The 22992-nt window shown below is 42.5% G+C and overlaps 1 protein-coding gene and 1 non-coding gene across 3 annotated transcripts in view; one reads left to right on the forward strand and one right to left on the reverse strand.

The window, feature by feature from the left end:
- Positions 1–258: 258 nt before the first annotated feature.
- TTC17 (tetratricopeptide repeat domain 17) overlaps positions 259–22992 on the reverse strand; it is a 129879-nt gene continuing 107145 nt past the window's right edge. For both annotated transcript variants that reach the window (XM_070383533.1, XM_070383532.1), the window contains 3 exons: positions 4874–4993; positions 3261–3404; positions 259–1403 (listed from right to left, as the gene is read on the reverse strand). In XM_070383533.1, coding sequence (XP_070239634.1) covers positions 1272–1403; positions 3261–3404; positions 4874–4993 — 396 coding nt within the window. In that variant the 3' untranslated portion in view covers positions 259–1271. The remainder of the gene's footprint in view (positions 1404–3260; positions 3405–4873; positions 4994–22992) is intronic.
- TRNAC-ACA (transfer RNA cysteine (anticodon ACA)) lies at positions 19096–19167 on the forward strand. The gene has a single exon. It is a non-coding gene; the product is annotated as a tRNA-Cys (tRNA).

The raw sequence follows: 22992 nt of genomic DNA on the forward strand, positions 1-22992 counted from the left end.
GGTTTAGATCCTTCTTCTTTTCCCTTGGAAGGTCGAATGCCAACTCTGAACATCTGCTGACTGTGCATCTTTCGTGATCAAATGTATCGTGTAACGTCAACCGTAAAACCTAGTGATGGACTATTTCTCCGCTCACTTTATGTTGTGGAAAAAGAGAAGACCACGTAGGATGTGAGAAGATCTGACCCAGGATTACAGTGAGGCTTCAGAGCTGCCCGCATGAGCCTGATTCCAAAGAAAAACCACGCCACAGACCTGTTTTGTTCATGAACGACTTTTATTTTTGTCCTCAGTATGTGCCCTTGAAGATTCCCAAATGCCTGGAGTTTCTGACTCTCCTGGGACCAGAGGTATAAACATTGTAAGGAAACACTCAGCCGCGGCTCCTCTCCCCTGAGCGGCTCCGTCTGAAGGCCTCAGGGAGAAGGGGCTGACACTCACGCCTCAGTCCAAGACGGGTACGTGGCGAACAAAGAGTTAGTAAAACACAGCCTCAGTCTGCTGAGGGCTTCAAATACACATATTCTATATATATAAACCTGTTATATAGGATGTCGATGCATTGGTTTCCTTGTGATCTGCGATTTAAGTACAAAGGATAGCGATGTTGTACACTGCTGATTTCCCCTTCTCAGCCCCCCTCCCTCCCCAACATAAATAACTGCACGAAGGTCAGGTGATCCTAAGGGTTTCTGTTGTTGTAAATATTTTGTTTTTAAAATCATTTCCCCTTCCTCCCTCCCCCCGCAAACTACCTCTGAGAGTCTGTAATGTAGCAGCACGGAACGGCCAAGGCCGGGGGGCAGCGTGGAGCTAGTGGGAGAGCGAGGACAGTGCTTCCTCTGACGGGCGCCGGATGGGCTTCTGCATTTCCACGGACAACAGAGGCTGCGATGAGAAGCAGGGAAGGTGCCGTGTGGCTTCGTCCTCCACCGAAGCGGAGGAGGCTGGCTGGACCACTGAGAAGAGCCCTAAAGGCATCGAGGTTTTGGAGACAGAGCACGGCTCCAGAAATGTCTTGGCTCAGTATTTACACAATATCTTTAAGCTGCATTTTCCTTTTAAGAAATTTATGTTTCTGAGGCTGGCCGGGGGAAAGAAGGAACTTAAAAACAAAACCAAAACAATTTCCACATATGTAAAAGTCCTGTAATATGTCTTATTCAGTTATTTTCACACACATCATTAAAAGCAGATACTGACAATGATTGGCTTCTTATTCATTTTTTGAAGAGCATGAGAAGAGAGACAGGAGAGGCGGGAGGGATGAGCTAAGGAGAGCGCCGGCCCTTCTTCAGCATCAAGTGACACTGGATGGTCTGGATTCGGTTCTTGGCGGGGACAAACTCGGGCTGCAGCTTCAGGGTAGACTCGTACCACACCAGTGCTTTCTCAAACTCTTCCTGTGAGGGGCAGAGGGACAGAGTGAGAGGGGTATGGCCACCAGACTCAACAGATGTGGTGACATCTTTTTTCCTGAAGAGCGCGTCTGTGGCAGTGATGGTCCTGCGGTATTCTCTCAGTGCATCTAAATCTGAGGAAAACTGAGGTGCAGGGACAACTGCCTCCACCCCGAGGCCACAGACTGAGAGAACTATGGCGCAGCCCAGAAGCCAGAGGCAAAGGGGGCCCAGCTCTGCAGAGACCTGGCCCCACGACGGAGCAACAGCAGGAGCCACCGTCACCGAGCCCTGCTGCGCGCCAGGGGCAGAGCTAGGTGCTGCGTGGAATCCCTTCCTGTAATCCTCACAGAAACCTCTAGAACTATGTCTAGCAAAAGCTTATTTTGCATCTGTTTGAATTTTCTACTGTAACTGGAAAGAAGTCAGGTCAGGTATCTCAATTAGACTTGTAAATTTTGAAGCCGTTTCTTATTCTCCCTAACACTTGAAAAAAATGAACGTGGTTTGGAAATGATCACTGCCACACAGAAGGCGTTCGCCTTTTACTTAGACTAACACTCCCGAAGAAGAGCCCGAGTCTATTGCTTAAATGACTCCTTCCAGCCAAATGAGAGGCAGAATTCCTCATTCATAGCAGCAAATTTTGCATTTACTGGGGACGAAAATAGATTCTTCAATTTTAAGAAGCAGAGAGGGAAATCTGCACATTCAGCAAGACCTACCTGGCCAAATTAAATTTCCTGCCTTTGAAGTCAAGGATGACACACAAAACTTGGAGCCTGAAGCTGCTCGTTAGACGTTAACCTTTATCAAGAGCACCTTGGAAAGAGCCTCATGTGGGACCCTAAACTTGGATGAAAGTGGATGGCATGACTCTCATGTTAGATTCAGCTATGACAGCTTCTGGGGGACCCCTGGGACTTTGAGTTCCGAAACTGGTCCTTCTTCTGACCCCAACAGGGTTCTGGATGATGGCTTTGCCATTTTGGCTGTAAATGGTATCCCAGGGAACTAGTGGCATTCCGCCAATCATTAAACCTTTGGTGAGCACCTACTTACTATGTGCCAAACCCTGTGAAGTGCGAGGAACAGGGAGATGAAGAGGAGTCTCTCTTCTAAGGAGCTCCTGGTCTGGTGGGAGAGACCAATACTCAAAACAAGTTATAAAACTAAGGTGAAGAGACAAGAAGAGAAATCCGCACAGGGCACCATGGGAGCAATCCTGGGGACCTGGCCTGACCCGGCAGTGAGCGAGCCCGAGTGTGCGTGTCCACCTGGAGTGTGAGGGAAGGCTTTTCTGGAACAAGTGTAGTCTTCAGAAAAGTGTAGGTCAATGGGCCTGTTAGTGTTAAATTCATGGTGAGGAACTACACAGTTGCAAATACTTGGGTGAGTTTACTGTGTTTTTTAAAAAACTTACAAACCCCCCTGCTAAGTCGCTTCAGTCATGTCCGACTCTGTGCGACCCCAGAGACGGCAGCCCACCAGGCTTCCCCGTCCCTGGGATTCTCCAGGAAAGAACACTGGAGTGGGTTGCCATTTCTTTCTCCAATGCATGAAAGTGAAAAGTAAAGTTAAGTCGCTCAGTCATTCCCGACCCTTAGCGACCCCATGGACTGCAGCCTACCAGGCTCCTCTGTCCATGGATTTTCTAGGCAAGAGTACTGGAGTGGGGTGCCATTGCCTTCTCCGACAAACCCCCCTGCCATGAATTATACCTGTGGTGGAGAGCTGCAATTTTAGACACAAAGCTTACAGAAACCAGAGGACACTGAGACTCAGAGAGTTTGGAACTAGAGATGTGGCCCTGACAGAATGCAGCAGGGGTGGTCCGCGCCGCTTCCAGGACAACCTCACCATCGCCACGTATACGTTGCCCAGCGTGAAGTGGTTGACGGCGAAGTGCGGTGCGATCTCCACCGCCATGGTGGCCACGATGACGGCGTCGTTCCAGAGCTTGGCGTTGTGCAGGATGTTGGCCAGGCTGATGAGGGGCACGTCCTGGGAGAGGAGGGAGAAGGCGGGAAGGGAAGAATGTTGGTTTCTGGGCTTTCACTCGTGGCTGTGGTGACCATAAGCAAAGTGGTCAGTGTTTTCTGGTGAATGACAGAGTCGTGCAGCTTGATGTGGGGGCTTCTGTCTGCTGTGGGTCTGTGAGGGGGAAGGAGCATGTGCCAGCCCAGCCGTGCAGCACTTCTCTCATTGAGAGAGTCTTGCCTCAAAAAACAAACGAAACTGTCAGCTGGGTGAACAACCTGCTGAGTGAGGCAGCTGCTTTCCATCGTGGTGCCAGCTCCAGGTCACACTGCAGCTTGTGAGGAGTAGCTGGTGGCCAGACTCTGTCCACAATCCACACTGAGGCTCACTGTCACAGAGCCGAGCTGTTCTCTGCAAGGACCACAGCGCCCTCTGAGGCAGGGCTGGCGCGCTGTGGCCATAGGCCACGTCCAGCCTGCTACCCGACTCTGTAGCTTTTTATTGGACTTCATCATTCCCATTCCCCGAGGTACTTCTGTGGCTGTTTTCAGGCTATCATGGCAGAACTGAGTGGCTGCAAGAGGCAGGCTGGCCTCACAGCCTAAATTTGTACTATCTGGCCCTTCACAGAAAAGTTCCCTGACCCCTGATCCAGCGTCTTGGCCCTTCCTGTTGCAGAGCCTAGTGATAGCCTAGAAGTATAGAGCACAGGATGATGGGCTGAAAAAGTTGCAGTATTATTATCACAAATATTAATTCCCTTTAGATGTGTGCTCAGTCGCTTCAGTAGTGTCCAACTCTTTGTAACCCTGTGGACTGTAGCCTGCCAGGCTCCTCTGTCCATGGGATTCTCCAGGCGAGAACACTGGAGTGGGCTGCCATGCCCTCCTCCAGGGGATCTTCTGGGCCCAGGCATAGAACCCAAGTCTCCCGTGTTTCCTGCATCGGCAGGCGGGCTCTTTACCACTGGTGCCACCTGGGAAGCCCCCTTTAGATGTGTAACCTGAGACACTGGTGTCTATATTCCATTGTTCGGTATCACTGGGCTCTTCTGTAGGAGATACAGAAGAACAGAAAAAAGACCCAGGTTTGTCCTTGCGGGACACCCAGAGACACGGCACCATATGAGGTCCCGGAGGTGGAAGAACCTGCCCAAGGTTACAGAGGTCCTGAGAGGTCACAGGTAATCACAAAGGCAGTGAGAGGCGGAGCTGCCCTTAGAGCTGCGTTTACGACTCAGCCGTGCCTGTTCCTGATAGTGTTTTTCCGGGATCCTGAAGCCCTTCCCCGACGCCCCCTCTTGCTGAGGTGGGGAGGCCACAACAGTGGGCGAAACTCAGGCTTGTGGCAGCACAAGTGGGTCACTAAGTTTTCCACCCTTAGCCTTTTGCTGCTTTCTGAGCATGAGGAAGGTTGATGAAAACTCAGAATAAACCAGTGGGCACAGGAAACGACTGAGGGATGGAAACTCACGCCCTCGGAGCCCCACTCACCTTCATCTGGTGCGGAGCATAATGGAGGGCCTGGCGTAGGCAGTCAATCGCCTTCTTCCCTTGGCCTTTCACTCTCCAGTAGAGGGCTGCCATGCTGGAAAGGACCCAGGACGTCTGGTTCTACAAAGGAAAAGTCACTTAAAGCCTCTTAAATAACATACTAATTTACCACCAAGATTAGCAATCGAAACACAAGTTAAGGACCATTTAGCTGTTTACCTGGCGCTGGTGGTCTGCCTCGCACCTTATGTTCACCCTCTCATTGACCCTAGTAACCATCCCACAAGCCTGATTCTACCAGTATAGCCTTTTTTATAAACATTTAACCTCTCCGGATCATAGTTTTCAAATCTTAAATTTCTACATAGTTTGGTTTATTAGTCTGTTTCCAATGGGTTCTGGATTTTCAGCTGTAGTTAGGGAAGTCTTGTTTACTCCAAGGTTATCAAGAATTTTTACCATGTGTTTCCCCAGAACTGCTGTAGTTTCACTTTTCACACTTAAATATTTGATCCACTTTAGAATTTAACTTGGTATCTCCACACTGTTCTCCATAGTGGCTGTACTAGTTTGCATTCCCACCAACAGTGTAAGAGGGTTCCCTTTTCTCCACACCCTCTCCAGCATTTATTATTTGTAGACTTTTGGATCGCAGCCATTCTGACTGGTGTGAAATGGTACCTCATAGTGGTTTTGATTTGCATTTCTCTGATAATGAGTGATGTTGAGCATCTTTTCATGTGTTTGTTAGCCATCTGTATGTCTTCTTTGGAGAAATGTCTATTTAGTTCTTTGGCCCATTTTTTGATTGGGTCGTTTATTTTTCTGGAGTTGAGCTGTAGGAGTTGCTTGTATATTTTTGAGATTAGTTGTTTGTCGGTTGCTTCATTTGCTATTATTTTCTCCCATTCTGAAGGCTGTCTTTTCACCTTGCTAATAGTTTGCTTTTTGTGCAGAAGCTTTTAAGGTTAATTAGGTCCCATTTGTTTATTTTTGCTTTTATTTCCAATATTCTGGGAGGTGGGTCATAGAGGATCCTGCTGTGATGTATGTCGGAGAGTGTTTTGCCTATGTTCTCCTCTAGGAGTTTTATAGTTCCTGGTCTTACGTTTAGATCTTTAATCCATTTTGAGTTTATTTTTGTGTATGGTGTTAGAAAGTGGTCCAGTTTCATTCTTTTACAAGTGGTTGACCAGATTTCCCAGCACCACTTGTTAAAGAGATTGTCTTTAATCCATTGTATATTCTTGCCTCCTTTGTCAAAGATAAGGTGTCCATATGTGCGTGGATTTATCTCTGGGCTTTCTATTTTATTCCATTGATCAATATTTCTGTCTTTGTGCCAGTACCATACTGTCTTGATAACTGTGGCTTTGTAGTAGAGCCTGAAGTCAGCCACTATGGAGAACAGTGTGGAGATTCCTTAAAAAACTGGAAATAGAACTGCCTTATGATCCAGCAACCCCACTGCTGGGCATACACACTGAGGAAACCAGAAGGGAAAGAGACACGTGTACCCCAATGTTCATCGCAGCACTGTTTATAATAGCCAAGACATGGAAGCAACCTAAATGTCCATCAGCAGATGAATGGATAAGAAAGCTGTGGTACATATACACAATGGAGTATTACTCAGCCATTAAAAAGAATACATTTGAATCAGTTCTAATGAGGTGGATGAAACTGGAGCCTATTATACAGAGTGAAGTAAGCCAGAAGGAAAAACATAAATACAGTATACTAACGCATATATATGGAATTTAGAAAGAGGGTAACAATAACCCGGTGTATGAGACAGCAAAAGAGACACTGATGTATAGAACAGTCTTATGGACTCTGTGGGAGAGGGAGAGGGTGGGAAGATTTGGAAGAATGGCAATGAAACATGTAAAATATCATGTAGGAAACGAGTTGCCAGTCCAGGTTCGATGCATGATGCTGGATGCTTGGGGCTGGTGCACTAGGACGGCCCAGAGGGAGGGTATGGGGAGGGAGGAGGGAGGAGGGTTCGGGATGGGGAACACATGTATACCTGTGGCGGATTCATTTTGATATTTGGCAAAACTAATACAATTATGTAAAGTTTAAAAAAAAAAATTAAAAAAAGCAAAAAAAAAAAAAAGAATTTAACTTGGTGTACAGTAAAAGATAAGGCTCTGATCTATTTTTTTTCCAGATGGCTAAAGCTGTCTTAATATTATTTAATGACTGATTCATCTCTCCCTCACTGTGACACTACCTTTATTATACACAAAACCTTAGTTACTAATTCAGGTCTGTGTGCTCAGTTGTGTCTAACTCTTTGCAAACTGTAGCCTGTGAGGCTTCTCTGTCCATGGAGTTTTTCAGGCATGAGTACTGGAGTGGGTTGCCATTTCTTCCTCTGGAGGATCTTCCTGACCCAGGGGTCACACCTGTCGTCTCCTGCGTCTCTTGCATTGGCACATGGATTCTTTACCACTGTGCCTCCTGGGAAGCCCGTAATTTAGGCCTAATATTGGGTTAATCTACATCTAATTTTTAATTTCCCTATTTCATTTACCCCTTTTGATGGATGTTTCTAATTCCCAGCCATTCTGGTTGAGGCAACTGGAAAACTTACTCTGCTTCCTATCTTATTTTGTTCTTTCAATCTATTTTTTTTTTTTTGGTAATTCTATGATTTTTCATTGGCGGGGCACATAGGGTGATATAAATACTATTTCCTGCCTTGTTTTTGTGTTGGTTCTACATGTAAATATATTCCTTGATCACTGACATTACTTTTGTGTGCCTTCCCTAGTCATCTTTTGGTTGGCTAAAGTTTATCTTTTAATAGTTTTCTTAAGAAGGGTTAATAGGAATATTTTTCCCCGAGATTGTTGTCACGGGGTGAATTGTGTCTGCTCAGAGTCATATGTTGAAGTCTCAATCCCTAGTATCTCAGAATGCAACTGTATTTAGAAATAAAGTCTTTAGAGAGCAGACTAAGTTAAAAATGAGGTCATTACTGTAGGGACCTAATCTAATGTAACTGGCTTTCCAGGTGGCTCAGCAGTAAAGAATCCACCTGCAACGCAGGCGATGCGTGTTCGATCCCTGGGTCGGGAAGATCCCCTGAAGGAAGAAATGGCAACCCACTCCAGTATTCTTGCCAGGGGAGCCTGGTGGACTACAGTCCATGGGGTGGCAAAAGAGTCGGACACGACTTAGTGACTAAACAAAATCTAATGTAAGTGGATTTATAGAAGAGAAGAGAAGGAGATACATCAGAGTCCTCTGTGCAGACGATGACCACTTGAAGAGCTGCCTAGAGGGTAGCCAGCTGCAAGCCAAGGAGAGAGGCCTCAGAAGAAAACAACCCTGCTGGTACCTGGATCCCCAACTTGTAGCCTCCAGCACTGAGAGGATACATTTCTGTTAAGTCACCCTGCCGGCAGTAGTAGAAGAAGAAGAAATGAAGGAGAAGGCAATGGCAACCCACTCTAGTACTCTTGCCTGGAAAATCCCATGGACAGAGAAGCCTGGTAGGCTGCAGTCCATGGGGTCGCTAAGAGTTGGGACATGACTGAACGACTTCACTTTCACTTTTCACTTTCATGCCTTGAAGAAGGAAATGGCAACCCACTCCAGTGTTCTTGCCTGGAGAATCCCAGGGACGGAGGAGCCTGGTGGGCTGCTGTCTATGGGGTTGCACAGAGTCAGACATGACTGAAGCGACTTAGCAGCAGCAGCAGCTGGCCATATTGTTATGGCAGCCCTAATAAACTAATCCAATCGTATACATTCAGAACTTTGTAGCCTTTATGCCTGAAACACAGCTGGCTGGATATAACCGTGGCCCATTCTTTCCTTGAATAATCTGCTGGCATTGCTCCACTGCTTCTTGGTGTGAGTGGGGTTGCACACAACTCTGAAGCTAGCCTGATGTATCCCTCCTCCTCAATGGCTTGATCCTTTTGACTGGCTTATCAAAAGGATTCTTTTGTTGTGTTTTTGTTTTTAAACAAAATAAAATTACCTTTACTGCCAAAATCTGACACATTCCAAAGAACATACCTGGAGTAGGAGATGGCAACCCACTCCAGTGTTGCCTGAAAAATTCCGTGGACAGAGGAGTCTGGCGGGCTACAGTCCATGGGGTCACAAAGAGTTGGATGTGACTGAGTGACTAACACACTTACTGCCAATATATGACACACTCCAAGGAACACACATATATAGGTTATATATGTGTGTTATAAATATACACATAGATAATATGTAATTACATAAAATATACACTTATGCTGTAAAGCATAAAATAATAAATATCCCAGAAACTACTACCCTCCTAAGATTCCCCCATGAGGCTGAACGTAGTTTTTAGTTCATGCAGTCGCCTCGCCCACTCGATGAACGTACTGTAATGTGTTATGTTTCCTGTAAACGGAGGCGCGGGGTGGCGAGTTACCGTGCGTCTACCTGCGTGTCCTTTCACGGTGCGTCCTCCTGGCTTTGCTCCAGAGGCACACGTTATCCCAAGTGTTGTGTTTATGACCCCACCGCTCTTTTTAAACACTGTTCTATCACACACATACACATATTTACCCCAACAATGCAACGCTTAGTTTACTTCTTCCTGTGCATTGTAAACATGGTATAATACTGTAAGCAGTCTTCTGGGACTTGGGGGTTTTTACTCAACACTCTTAAGCACTCCATGTTGCTAAATGTAGTTCTTAGTTCACTCAATTTCCTTTATACACAATTAAATGTCCATTAAGTGAATATACCGTAATGTGTTTATCCATTTTCTGTAAATGGGGGGAGGGGTTTGAGTTACTTCCTGTTGTCAATAAATGTGCAAAGAGTTTCTCTAGTCTATATACATGGGAGTGGAACTGCTACATCCCAGATGTGTAAACATCCAGGAGAAAGCTAAACTGCTTCCTAAAGGTGTTACGACAAGTTACAGTCCTATCAGCAATGTTTAAAAGTGCCTCCTGCTTTCTAGCCTTTCTAATTCTTAGTATTATCAGTGGGGGTGAAACGGTATCTTACTGTAGCCTTAATTTGCATTTCCTATTAGTGAGATTGAGAACTGTTTCTTCTTTATTGGTCATAAACACATTGGTCTTATTGTTTTCTGTCAAATGTCTGTTAATATCTTTTCTATACCTTTTTTCTATCTCGTTTATCTTTCTCATCACTTTATTTCCATGCTCTGCATATTAATCCTTATAAGCTAAGTGTGTTACATGAATTTTCCTTACTCTGGCTTTTTAATTTAAAAAAATGTCTTTAATTAAAACATTTTAAACTTTAATGTAGTTGAACTTATTAACATTCTCTTCTCTGGCTTGTGCTTTTATTATCTTCTTCAAGAAATCTTTTTGTACTTCAAGGCCAGAAATATCATCTCTCATATTTTAAAGTTTTGTTTTTGATGTCTGAGTCCTTAATTCATGTGGAATTCATTTTTTGTGTAGGATGTGAGGGGCCGACTGAAATTAAGTAACTGCCCTAGAAAGCTTCCTGAATAGCCCTCACCTCTCCAATGATCTTGCACAGCTCTATGTAAGCTGGAGACTGTATACAGGCTTTTATTCACCTTTGTTATTTTTGTTTATTCCTTGAGTAAATGGCATGTTTTATTTTACAATTTTTCATAAAAGTAAGGCGATTCTCACAACCTTATTCTTTTCATGAATGTCATATCTATTTTTTACCCTTCCATATAAATATGTAAAGATCCGGTATTCAAAAAAGCCATAAAAACAAAACAAAACAAAACAAAAACCAAAACCCTGTTATTTTGATCATAACAGAACTGACTCTATAAGTCAAACTGTGGAAAACGGATGTGTTTATGGTGTGTGTCTTATCCGTGAACATTACACGCCCTTCTGCTTATTTAGGGCTTTTAAAATGTCTTTCAGTAAAGTTTTATCACTTTCTGCACGTAGGCCTTACGACTTTCTGGTTAGATTTAGTACTGGGAATTTTATATAAATTTTTTGGAGAACATTATATTTTTGTAACAAAGTAAATACATGTTAAAATTATGTTTTCTAATATTTATTGCTGCTGTATAGAAATATAACATTTTTATTTACTGACTTTACAGGCAACTACCTTGATAACACATTGTTACTTCTAAAAATTTGTGTGTAGATTCTTTTAGGTTTGCTCTGCAGATAGTAAAAGCCTCTTGATGAAAGTGAAAGTGGAGAGTGAAAAAGTTGGCTTAAAGCTCAACATTCAGAAAACAAAGATCATGGCATGCGGTCCCATCGCTTCTTGGAAAATAGTTGGAGAAACAGTGGAAACAGTGTCAGACTTTATTTTTTTGGGCTCCAAAATCACTGCAGATGGTGACTGCAGCCATGAAATTAAAAGACGCTTACTCCTTGGAAGGAAAGTTATGACCAACCTAGACAGCATATTGAAAAGCAGAGACATTACTTTGCCAACAAAGGTCCGTCTAGTCAAGGCTATGGTTTTTCCAGTGGTCATGTATGGATGTGAGAGTTGGACTGTGAAGAAGGCTGAGCGCTGAAGAATTGATGCTTTTGAACTGTGGTGTTGGAGAAGACTCTTGAGAGTCCCTTGGACTGCAAGGAGATCCAACCACTCCATTTTGAAGGAGATCAGCCCTGGGATTTCTTTGGAAGGAATGATGCTAAAGCTGAAACTCCAGTACTTTGGCCACCTCATGCGAAGAGTTGACTCACTGGAAAAGACTCTGATGCTGGGAGGGATTGGGGGCAGGAGGAGAAGGGGACGACAGAGGATGAGATGGCTGGATGGCATCACTGACTCGATGGACGTGAGTCTGAGTGAACTCCGGGAGTTGGTGATGGACAGGGAGGCCTGGTGTGCTTCGATTCATGGGGTCGCAAAGAGTTGGACACAACTGAGCGACTGAACTGAACTGAACTGACTGACGCAGATAATCACATCATTTCTGAACAATGTGTTTTTTTTTTTCCTAATACTTATGCTAGGACTTTCAGTACAATGCTGAGAAGAAGGGGTAATGGTGGGCATTACCAGTTCAGTTCAGTCCTGACTTCAAAGAATTATTTAAAATATTTCTCCCATTAAGGATTATCTTTGATAAAAATGTTTTGTGGATTTTTCTCACCAGATTAAAGAAATTCTTCTCTATTCTTAATTTGCATTACCTTTAGTTTATGAATGTACTGAATTTTATCAAATGCAATCTACTGAAATGATTTCATAATTTTTCTCCTTTAATTTGGGTGAGGTCTAGCTTCTCCTGAAGCTAGACCACAGACTAATACTTATGAATATAAATTCAAATGGACTGACTGGCTTATCAGCAGCAGAAAAAGGTGTGTGTGTGTTGGTTTGTCAGTTTGTTTCATTAAATCAATCATTTTCTTCTTTATATATTTTGAGGTTATCTTACTGGGTATGCATAAGGTTTATCAGTCAGTTCAGTTGCTAAGTAGTGTCTGACTCTGTGACCTCATGGACTGCAGCATGCCAGGCTTCCCTGTCCATCACTAAGTCCCAGAGTTTGCTCAAACTCAGGTCCATGGAGTCGGTGATGCCATCCAGCCATCTCATCCTCTGTTGTCCCTTTCTCCTGCTGCCTTCGATCTTTCCCAGCATCTGGGTCTTTCCTAATGAGTCAGTTCTTTGCATCAAGTGGCCAAAGTACTGGAGCTTCAGCATCAGTCCTTCCAATGAATATTCAGGACTGATTTCCTTTAGAGTTGACTGGTTGGATATCCTTGAAGTCCAAGGGACTCTCAAGAGTCTTCTCCAACACCACAGTTCAAAAGCATCAATTCTTTGGTGCTCAGTTTTCTTTATGGTCCAGCTCTCACATCCATACATGACTACTGGAAAAACCATAGCCTTTACTGTACGGACCTTTGTTGGCAAAGTAATGTTTCTGCTTTTTAATATGCTGTCTAGGTTTATCGTAACCTTTCTTCCAAGGAGCAAGCGTTTTTTAATTTCACGGCTGCAGTCACCACCTGCAGTGATTCTGGAGCCCAAGAAAATAAAGTCTGTCATGATTTCCATTGTTTTCTCATCTATTTGCTATGAAATGATGGGACTGGATGCCATGATCTTAGAGTTTTGAATGCTAAGTTTTTTTTTTTTATTTTATTTTATTTTTAAACTTTACAATATTGTATTAGTTTTGCCAAATATCGAAATGAATCCACCACGGGTATACCTGCGTTCCCCATCCTGAACCCTCCTCCCTCCCCTACCCTCCCTCTGGGTCGTCCCAGTGCACCAGCTCCAAGCATCCAGTACCGTGCATTGAACCTGGACTGGCGACTCATTTCATACATGATATTATACATGTTTCAATGCTATTCCCCCAAATCTCCCCACCCTCTCCCTCTCCCACAGAGTCCATAAGACTGATCTATACATCGGTGTCTCTTTTGCTGTCTCGTACACAGGGTTATTGTTACCATCTTTCTAAATTCCATATATATGCGTTAGTATACTGTATTGGTGTTTTTCTTTCTGGCTTACTTCACTCTGTATAATAGGTTCCAGTTTCATCCATCTCATTAGAACTGATTCAAATGTATTCTTTTTAATGGCTGAGTAATACTCCATTGTGTATATGTACCACAGCTTTCTTATCCATTCATCTGCTGATGGGCATCTAGGTTGCTTCCATGTCCTGGCTATTATAAACAGTGCTGTGATGAACATTGGGGTACACATGTCTCTTTCCCTTCTGGTTTCCTCAGTGTGTATGCCCAGCAGTGGGATTGCTGGATCATAAGGCAGTTCTATTTCCAGTTTTTTAAGGAATCTCCACACTGTTCTCCATAGTGGCTGTACTAGTTTGCATTCCCACCAACAGTGTAAGAGGGTTCCCTTTTCTCCACACCCTCTCCAGCATTTATTGCTTGTAGACTCTTGGATCGCAGCCATTCTGACTGGCGTGAAATGGTACCTCACAGTGGTTTTGATTTGCATTTCTCTGATAATGAGTGATGTTGAGCATCTTTTCATGTGTTTATTAGCCATCTGTATGTCTTCTTTGGAGAAATGTCTATTTAGTTCTTTGGCCCATTTTTTGATTGGGTCATTTATTTTTCTGGAGTTGAGCTGTAGGAGTTGCTTGTATATTTTTGAGATTAGTTGCTTGTCGGTTGCTTCATTTGCTATTATTTTCTCCCATTCTGAAGGCTGCCTTTTCACCTTGCTAATAGTTTCCTTTGTTGTGCAGAAGCTTTTAAGTTTAATTAGGTCCCATTTGTTTATTTTTGCTTTTATTTCCAATATTCTGGGAGGTGGGTCATAGAGGATCCTGCTGTGATGTATGTCGGACAGTGTTTTGCCTATGAATGCTAAGTTTTAAGCCAACTTTTTCACTCTCCTCTTTCATCAAGAGACTCTTTAGTTCCTCTTCGCTTTCTGCCATAAGGGTGGTTTCATCTGCATATCTGAGGTTATTGATATTTCTCCTGGCAATCCTGATTCCAGCTTGTGCTTCATGTAGCCTCACATTTGCATGATGTACTCTGCATATAAGTTAAATAAACAGGGTGACAGTATACATACAGCCTTGTTCTACTCCTTTCCCAACTTGGAACCAGTCTGTTGTTCCACGTCTGGTTCTAACTGTTGCTTCTTGACCTGCATACAGATTTCTCAGGAGGCAGGTAAGGTGTTCTGCTATTCCCATCTCTTGAAGAATTTTCCATAGTTTGTTGTGATCCACACAAAGGTTTTAGCATAGTCAATGAAATAGAAGTAGGCATTTTTCTGGAACTCTCTTGCTTTTTTGATAATCCAGCAGATGTTGGCAATTTGATCTCTGGTTCCTCTGCCTTTTCTAAATCCAGCTTGAACATCTGGAGTTCTCAGTTCATGTACTGTTGAAGCCTAGCTTGGAGAATTTTGAGCATTACTTTGCTAGCGTGTGAGATGACTGCAATTGTACGGTAGTTTGAACATTCTTTGGCATTGCCCTTCTTTGGGACTGGAAAGAAAACTGACCTTTTCCAGTACTGTGGCCACTGCTGAGTTTTCCAAATTTGCTGGCATATTGAATGTCGTACTTTTACAGCATCATCTTTTAGGATTTGAAATAGCTTAGCTGGAATTCCTTCACCTCCACTAGCTCTGTTTGTAATGATGCTTCCTAAGGCCCACTTGACTTTGCACTCCATGATGTCTGGGTCCAGGTGAGTGATCACCCCACTGTGGTTATCTGGGTCACTAAGATCTTTTTTGTATAGTTCTTCTGTGTATTATTGTCACCTCTTCTTAGTATCTTCTGCTTCTGTTTGTTCATACTGTTTCTGTCCTTTATTGTGCCCATCTTTGCATGAAATGTTCCTTTGGTACCTCTTATTTTCTCGAAGAGATCTCTCGTCTTTCCCATTCTATTGTTTTCCTCTATTTCTTTGCATTGATCACTCAGGAAGGCTTTCTTATCTCTCCTTGCTATTCTTTGGAACTCTGCATTCAGATGAATATATCTTTCCTTTTCTCCTTTGCCTTTCGCTTCTCTTCTTTCCTCAGCTATTTGTAAGGCCTCCTGAGACAACCATCTTGCCTTTTTGCACTTATTTTCCTGGTATATATTTCTGGTGAATTAAAGCTTTTATAATTACATGGTCATTCTCTCTGACCCTAATAATTTTTCTGCTCTGAAATATATCTTTTCAGGTAATTAGTGTAACTGTCTTTACTACCTTTTGATAGTATATTCATTTTTGATTAGTATTTTCCCATTATTTTCAACATTTCTATTATGTTTTAGGTATGACTTAAAAAATACATAACTCCTTTAAAAAATTTCCAATTTGACATTAGTGTGATTTACATTGTAGATTATTTAAAAGACTGTTAGTATATTTCTTGGTTTCTTTTATCTAGATTCTTGAATGTTTTTTTCCTTTTTTTTTTTTTTTTGGTCCTTCTCTTCTTACTCCATTATTCTATCCTCACAGGTTTTGGATTTGCACATTTTTTAAAAGGTTACCCTTAAATTTCTACTCAGTTTTTAACTTAAAGTCCAAGCAACATACTAACTCACTCCTCCTGAACACGAAAAGGGCCTTTAAATACCTTAACTCTGTTCATCCCACTCTCAAATGTACATTTGTCCAGAATTTGTTTTGTCATTAAAAAAGAAACCTCAAACTGTTTTCTACAGTGTTTGTTTCGGTTTGTATACCTGTGTAATTTTATTTGCTTAGTAAATCTTCCTTTGCTTCAGATAGCTTTTCTTTAGTTATCATACAGAAAAGTTCTTTTAGGGTAGGGCTCTTGGTTAACTTTTTCCAGTTCTTTAAGTGCCTTTACTCTTCTGTCATTGGAGGGGCCACAATTCTAGGGGGCCCAGTATCCTTCCAAAACTGTCATCTGGACTAGACAGTTGCTATGAAATTAAAAGACGCTTACTCCTTGGAAGGAAAGTTATGACCAACCTAGATAGCATATTCAAAAGCAGAGACATTACTTTGCCAACAAAGGTCCGTCTAGTCAAGGCTATGGTTTTTCCTATGGTCATGTATGGATGTGGGAGTTGGACTGTGAAGAAGGCTGAGCGCCGAAGAATTGATGCTTTTGAACTGTGGTGTTGGAGAAGACTCTTGAGAGTCCCTTGGACTGCAAGGAGATCCAACCAGTCCATTCTGAAGGAGATCAGCCCTGGGATTTCTTTGGAAGGAATGATGCTAAAGCTGAAACTCCAATACTTTGGCCACCTCATGTGAAGAGCTGACTCACTGGAAAAGACTCTGATGCTGGGAGGGATTGGAGGCAGGAGGAGAAGGGGACGACAGAGGATGAGATGGCTGGATGGTATCACCGACTCAATGGACAAGAGTTTGGGTGAACTCTGGGAGTTGGTGATGGACAGGGAGGCCTGGCGTGCTGTGATTCATGGGGTCGCAAAGAGTCGGACACGACTGAGTGACTGAACTGATGGGAAACATTTAGTCACATTCCTCTATAGGTAATCTGTCCTTTCTGTCTCCATGAGGGCAGAGATCTTTGCCTGCCCTCTTAATTTTTCTTCACTGATTTATGCCAAGCCCTTGAAAAGTATTTTGCACAAAGCAGGCCTTTGCTACATATTTGTTGAGTGAATGGCTGCTGTTATATTTCTTAAGCTATTTTCTTTCCAATGCATATCCAAAATTGTACAATCTTCTTTGTGAAGTTCTGGCTGAACACTGCAAACCACATTTCTCCTTTGCTAGCGGGCTTCTTGTTAAGTTCTGCAAATGTGTGCTAGGCAACTGGAAGGAGAGAAGGAGTGGGACTTTTTCTCTCAGTTGGCATTTTGTTTCAGTTGGTCATTCTGGCAGCACTTTGGGGGCAGCACTTCCAGATCCAGTGGCCAGCCCGTGCTCCCTCCTCCAAAGCATGAACTCTAGCTCACCCAGAGTTCTTGCCTGTGAACTCTAGATTTCAGAAACCCCAAGGGCTTGCCTTCCCATTCCCTACAGTGCATATCTCTGATTTACCTAAGTGCTTCTTTTTCTCTTTTTCAGCCCTCCACCACAATGTACAGTCATGTCTCGGAGATATTGCTTGGTTACAGACCTCCACAACAAATATTGCAAAAGCGAGTCACACAAACCTTTTGGTTTCCCAGTACATACAGAAGTTATGTTCGCATTCAATACTATAGTCTGTTATGCGTGCAGTAGTCCTGTGTCTAGAAAACTATGTGCTGTTGTGTCAGTCGTTCAGTCGTTTGTGACCCCGTGGACTGGAGCCCACCAGGCTCCTCTGTCCATGGAATTCTCCAAGCAATACTGGAGTGGGTTGCCATGCCCTTCTCCAGGGTATCTTCCTGACCCAGGGATGGAACCCAGGTCTCGTGCAGGCAGATTCTTAACCATTTGAGCTACCCAGGAAGCCCTAAAAAAAAAACACCCAACAAACTATGTACATACCTTCATTAAAAATACTTCCTTGCTAAAAAATGCTAACAATCAGCTGAACCTCCAGTGAGTGGTAACAGTAACATCAAAAATCACTGGTCACGGATCACCATAACAGAAGTAGTAATGAAAAGGTTCAAAGTATTGTGAGAATTACCAAAATGTGACACAGAGAAAGTGAAAATCGCACCAATAGATTTGCTCAAGACAGGGTTGCCACAAACCTTCAATTTGCAAAAAATGCAGCATCTGCCAAGCACAATAAAGCGAAGTTCAATAAAACAAGGTCTGCCTATCATCAGTTCTCTAAATTAAATTTGGTTTTTGAAATACGTAATGTTGTTTCTGTTTTCCTGACGTGATCCTGACTGAAGCAGATGCTCTTAAGATATCTTTCGTCTTTGCCATAATGCATCTTGGCGTGGATTTCTTTTTATTTACCCAGCTTGGGACACCTGGTGCCTCCTGAATCTGTTGATTTGCTTACTTCCTCATCTTTATAATACTCCAGGTAATTTTTTACATAAAGCTTGCAATTCACTGATTATTTGTGGCTAAATCTATTTAACTCATCCACTGGGTATATGACTTAATTACTTACACAAATATATTTTTAGTTTAAGATGTATGTAATTTTTAAAAATTTGCCTACTCATTTTTTGATATGCCATTTCTTTGCTCACCTTTGTGATTACACCTTTTAGGTGTTTTATAATGAAAATTTTCAAATGCATATACAAATAAAGGAAACAGTATAATGAACTCCATGTGCTCACCACCTAGATTTGAAATTTACCAACAACTCATGGCCATACTCACGTACACAAAGTAGTGGCTGTCCCGTGGAATACATTTGGGAGTACTGCCGTCTCTTCAGTTTTTTGGAATACTCTGAGAGGGGTAAGTATTAACTTTTCTTTGTACGTTTGATAGAACTGCCCTGTGAAGCTGTCTAGTCCTGCACTTTTATTTTTTGTAGTTTCTTGATTACTGATTCAATTTTAATACTAGTAGTTGGTCTGTTCGGATTATCTATTTCTTCCTGATTGAGTCGTGGAAAAGTGTATGTTTCTAGAAATTTATCCATTTCTTCTAGGTTATCCAATTTCTTGGCATATAACTGTTCATAGTATTCTCTATTTTTCTTTATTTTCATAGTATTCTCTTATGACTATTTCTGTGATATGTTTTAATTTCTCCTCTTTTATTTTTTATATTATTTGGATCCTTCTCTTTTATCCTTGATGACCCTGGATAAAGTCTTAATCACTTTTATCTTTTCAAAAAAAACCAGCTCTTGGTTTCTCTGATCTTTTCTATTGTTTTGTTTGGTCTCTACGGACTTCCCTGGTGGCTCAGACGGTAAAGCATCTGCCTACAACGCGGGAGACCCAGGTTCGATCCCTGGGTTGGGAAGATCCTCTGGAGAAGGAAACAGCAACCCACTCCAGTACCCTTGCCTGGAAAATCCCATGGATGGAGGAGCGCTGTAGGCTATAGTCCATGGGGTTTCAAAGAGTTGGACACGACTGGGTGACTTCACTTCACTTCACTTCTTCTCCTACCTTTACTATTTCCTAACTTCTTCTTCAGTTCAGTTCAGTCGCTCAGTCATGTCTGACTCTTTGTGACCCCATGAATCGCAGCACACCAGACCTCCCTGTCCATCACCAACTCCCAGAGTTTACCCAAACTCATGTCCATCAAGTCGGTGATGCCATCCAGCCGTCTCATCCTCTGTCGTCCCCTTCTCCTCCTGCCCCCAATCCCTCCCAGCATCAGAGTCTTTTTCAATGAGTCAACTCTTCACATGAGGTGGCCAAAGTATTGGAGTTTCAGCTTCAGCATCAGTCCTTCCAATGAACACCCAGGACTGATCTCCTTTAGGATGGACTGGTTGGATCTCCTTGCAGTCCAAGGGACCCTCAAGAGTCTTCTCCAACACCACAGTTCAAAAGCATCAATTCTTCGGGGCTCAGCTTTCTTCACAGTCCAACTCTCACATCCATACATGACCACAGGAAAAACCATAGCCTTGACTAGACAAACCTTTGTTGGCAAAGTAATGTCTCTGCTTTTCAATATGCTATCTAGGTTGGTCATAACTTTCCTTCCAAGGAGTAAGCATCTTCTAATTTCATGGCTGCGATCACCATCTGCAGCAATTTTGGAGCCCAAAAAAATAATGTCTGACACTGTTTCCACTTTTTCCCTATCTATTTCCCATGAAGTGATGGGACCAGATGCCATGATCTTAGTTTTCTGAATGTTGAGCTTTAAGCCAACTTTTTCACTCTCCTCTTTCACTTCCATCAAGAGGCTCTTTAGTTCCTCTTCACTTTCTGCCGTAAGGGTGTTGTCATCTGCATATCTGAGGTTATTGATATTTCTCCTGGCAATCTTGATTCCAGCTTGTGCTTCTTCCAGCTCAGCATTTCTCATGATGTACTCTGCATATAAGTTAAATAAACAGGGTGACAATATACAGCCTTGATGTACTCCTTTTTCTATTTGGAACCAGTCTGTTGTTCCATGTCCACTTCTAACTGTTGTTTCCTGACCTGCATACAGGTTTCTCAAGAGGCAGGTCAGGTGGTCTGGTATTGCCATCTCTTTCAGAATTTTCCACAGTTTATTGTCATCCACACAGTCAAAGGCTTTGGCATAGTCAATAAAGCAGAAATCGATGTTTTTCTGGAACTCTCTTGCTTTTTCCATGATCCAGCGGATGTTGGATATTTGCTCTCTGGTTCCTCTGCCTTTTCTAAAACCAGCTTGAACATCAGGAAGTTCACGGTTCACATATTGCTGAACCCTGGCTTGGGGAATTTTGAGCATTACTTTACTAGCGTGTGAGATGAGTCCAATTGTGCGGTAGTTTGAGCATTCTTTGGCATTGCCTTTCTTTGGGATTAGAATGAAAACTGACCTTTTCCAGTCCTGTGGCCACTGCTGAGTTTTCCAAATTTGCTGGCATATTGAATGCAGCACTTTCATAGCATCATCGTTCAGGATTTGAAATAGCTCAACTGGCTCTGTTTTTCTTTTTCTTTCCCAGGCAAGAATGCTGGAGTAGGTTGCCATATCCTTCTCCAGGGGATCTTCCTGACCCAGGGGTGGAACCTGTGTCTCCTGCATTGCAGGAAGATTCTTTATCACTGAGCCACCAGGGAAGCCCTGTTTCTTTTGCTAATTCCTTTAGATGGTAGGTTATGTTGTTTCAGATTTTCTTTGTTTCTTGAGGTATGCCTGCATTGCTACAAAATTCCCTCTTGTGACTGTTATTGTTGTGTCCTAAAGACTTTGGAAAGTTGTTTATTTTCATTTGTCTCAACGTATTTTCTGATCTCCTCTTTGATTTCTTCATTGACCTGTTGGTTTTTAAGTATCATGCTGTTAAGTCTCCATGTTTCTGTTTTTCCCATTTTTCTTTTGTAACTGATCTCTAGTTTTCATACTGTTGTGGTCAGATAAGATGCTTGATATAATTTCTATGCTCCTAAATTTCCTGGGCCTAGTTTTGTGTCCTAGCATGTGGTCCATTCGGGACAGCAGTCCATGTGCACCTGAAAACAGTGTGGATTCTGCTGTGTGGGGATGGAACGTGTGTGTGTGTGTGTGTGTGTGTGTGTGTGTGTGTGTTGCTCAGTTGTGTCCAACTCTTGCAACCCCACAGGCCGGAGACCATCAGGCCCCTCTGTCCATGGAATTCTCCAGGCAAGAATACTGGAGTGGGTAGCCATTTCCTTCTCCAGAGGATTTTCTCGATCTAGGGATTGAACCTGGATCTCCTGCAATTCAGGCAGATTCTTTTCCATCTAAGCCACCAGGGAAGCCTGGAATGTCCTATAGATACCTATTAAAGCCAAGTGGTCTAATGTCATTTAAGGCCACTGTTTCCTTATGGATTTTCTGTCTGGATGATTAGTTTGTCCACTGATGTAAGTGGGGTATTAAAGTCCCCATTATTATTGTATTACTGTCAGTCTTTCAGTTCAGTTCAGTTCAGTTCAGTCGCTCAGTCATGTCCGACTCTTTGCGACCCCATGAATCGCAGCACGCCAGGCCTCCCTGTCCATCACCAACTCCCGGAGTTCACTCAGACTCATGTCCATCGAGTCGGTGATGCCATCCAGCCATCTCATCCTCTGTCATCCCCTTCTCCTCCTGCCCCCAATCCCTCCCAGCATCAGGGTCTTTTCCAGTGAGTCAACTCTTCGCATGAGGTGGCCAAAGTACTGAAGTTTCAGCTTTAGCATCATTTCTTCCAAAGAAATCCCAGGGCTGATCTCCTTCAGAATGGACTGGTTGGATCTCCCTGCAGTCCAAGGGACTCTCAAGAGTCTTCTCTAACACCACAGTTCAAAAGCATCAATTCTTCAGCGCTCAGACTTCTTCACAGTCCAACTCTCATATCCATACATGACCACAGGAAAAACCATGTCAATCTTTAGGTCTTCTAATATTTGCTTTATATATTTAAGTGTTCCTGTATTGAGTGCATTTATGTTTGTGAATATTATATCCTCTTCTTGTATTGATCTCTTTATCATTACATAATGCCCTTCTTTGTCTTTTATTATAGACTTTGTTTTAAAGAGGAAAAGTATCTAAAGACCACAATCTGGGTACTGAGGGTGCTTACTAATACTGGGCTAGTCACAGATTCTAGTCTTTCAGCAAAATAAAGCCAGCATATGTGTAAATATATCAATTAAGTATATCAGGAGTTCTTACTGACACTTTCAGTTTAAGACTAAAGATGTTTACATCATTGTTCTCACATCTCTATGTTCTCTCACCCATATTCAAAATTCCAGTTTCCAAATCACCAACAAAATTACTCATTTACTTTGCAGTACATACAGCTATAATCCCAAAAGAATAACATTATTAGCAACAGTACTACTGAAAACAGTATAAGGTTTTCCTTTGTTCTTAGGGTAAATTTCATTAGGGATGCACACCCAAATAACTGTGTTTTAAAGTCACTTGGAATAGCTCCTCTTGATGTGGTTCTACTACCAATGGACTGCATAGTTCTGCTTAATTTTACTTTTAATTAGGAATTACCTTATTTAAAAATTTTTGTAATTATGCAAAATATTTGGTTTCAAAGTAAAAAAACGTTGATTCAAGGAAAGCTAGCTTTGTTTCCTGTCTTTTCTATCCTATTTCTATCTTTCTTCCATGGGACAGCATTTAAAATTTTTTTTTCAAAGTTAGTCTTTTCATTTGAAA

This window comes from Bos mutus, chromosome 15 (assembly GCF_027580195.1).
Source record: "Bos mutus isolate GX-2022 chromosome 15, NWIPB_WYAK_1.1, whole genome shotgun sequence".
NCBI classification, from domain to species: domain Eukaryota; kingdom Metazoa; phylum Chordata; class Mammalia; order Artiodactyla; family Bovidae; genus Bos; species Bos mutus.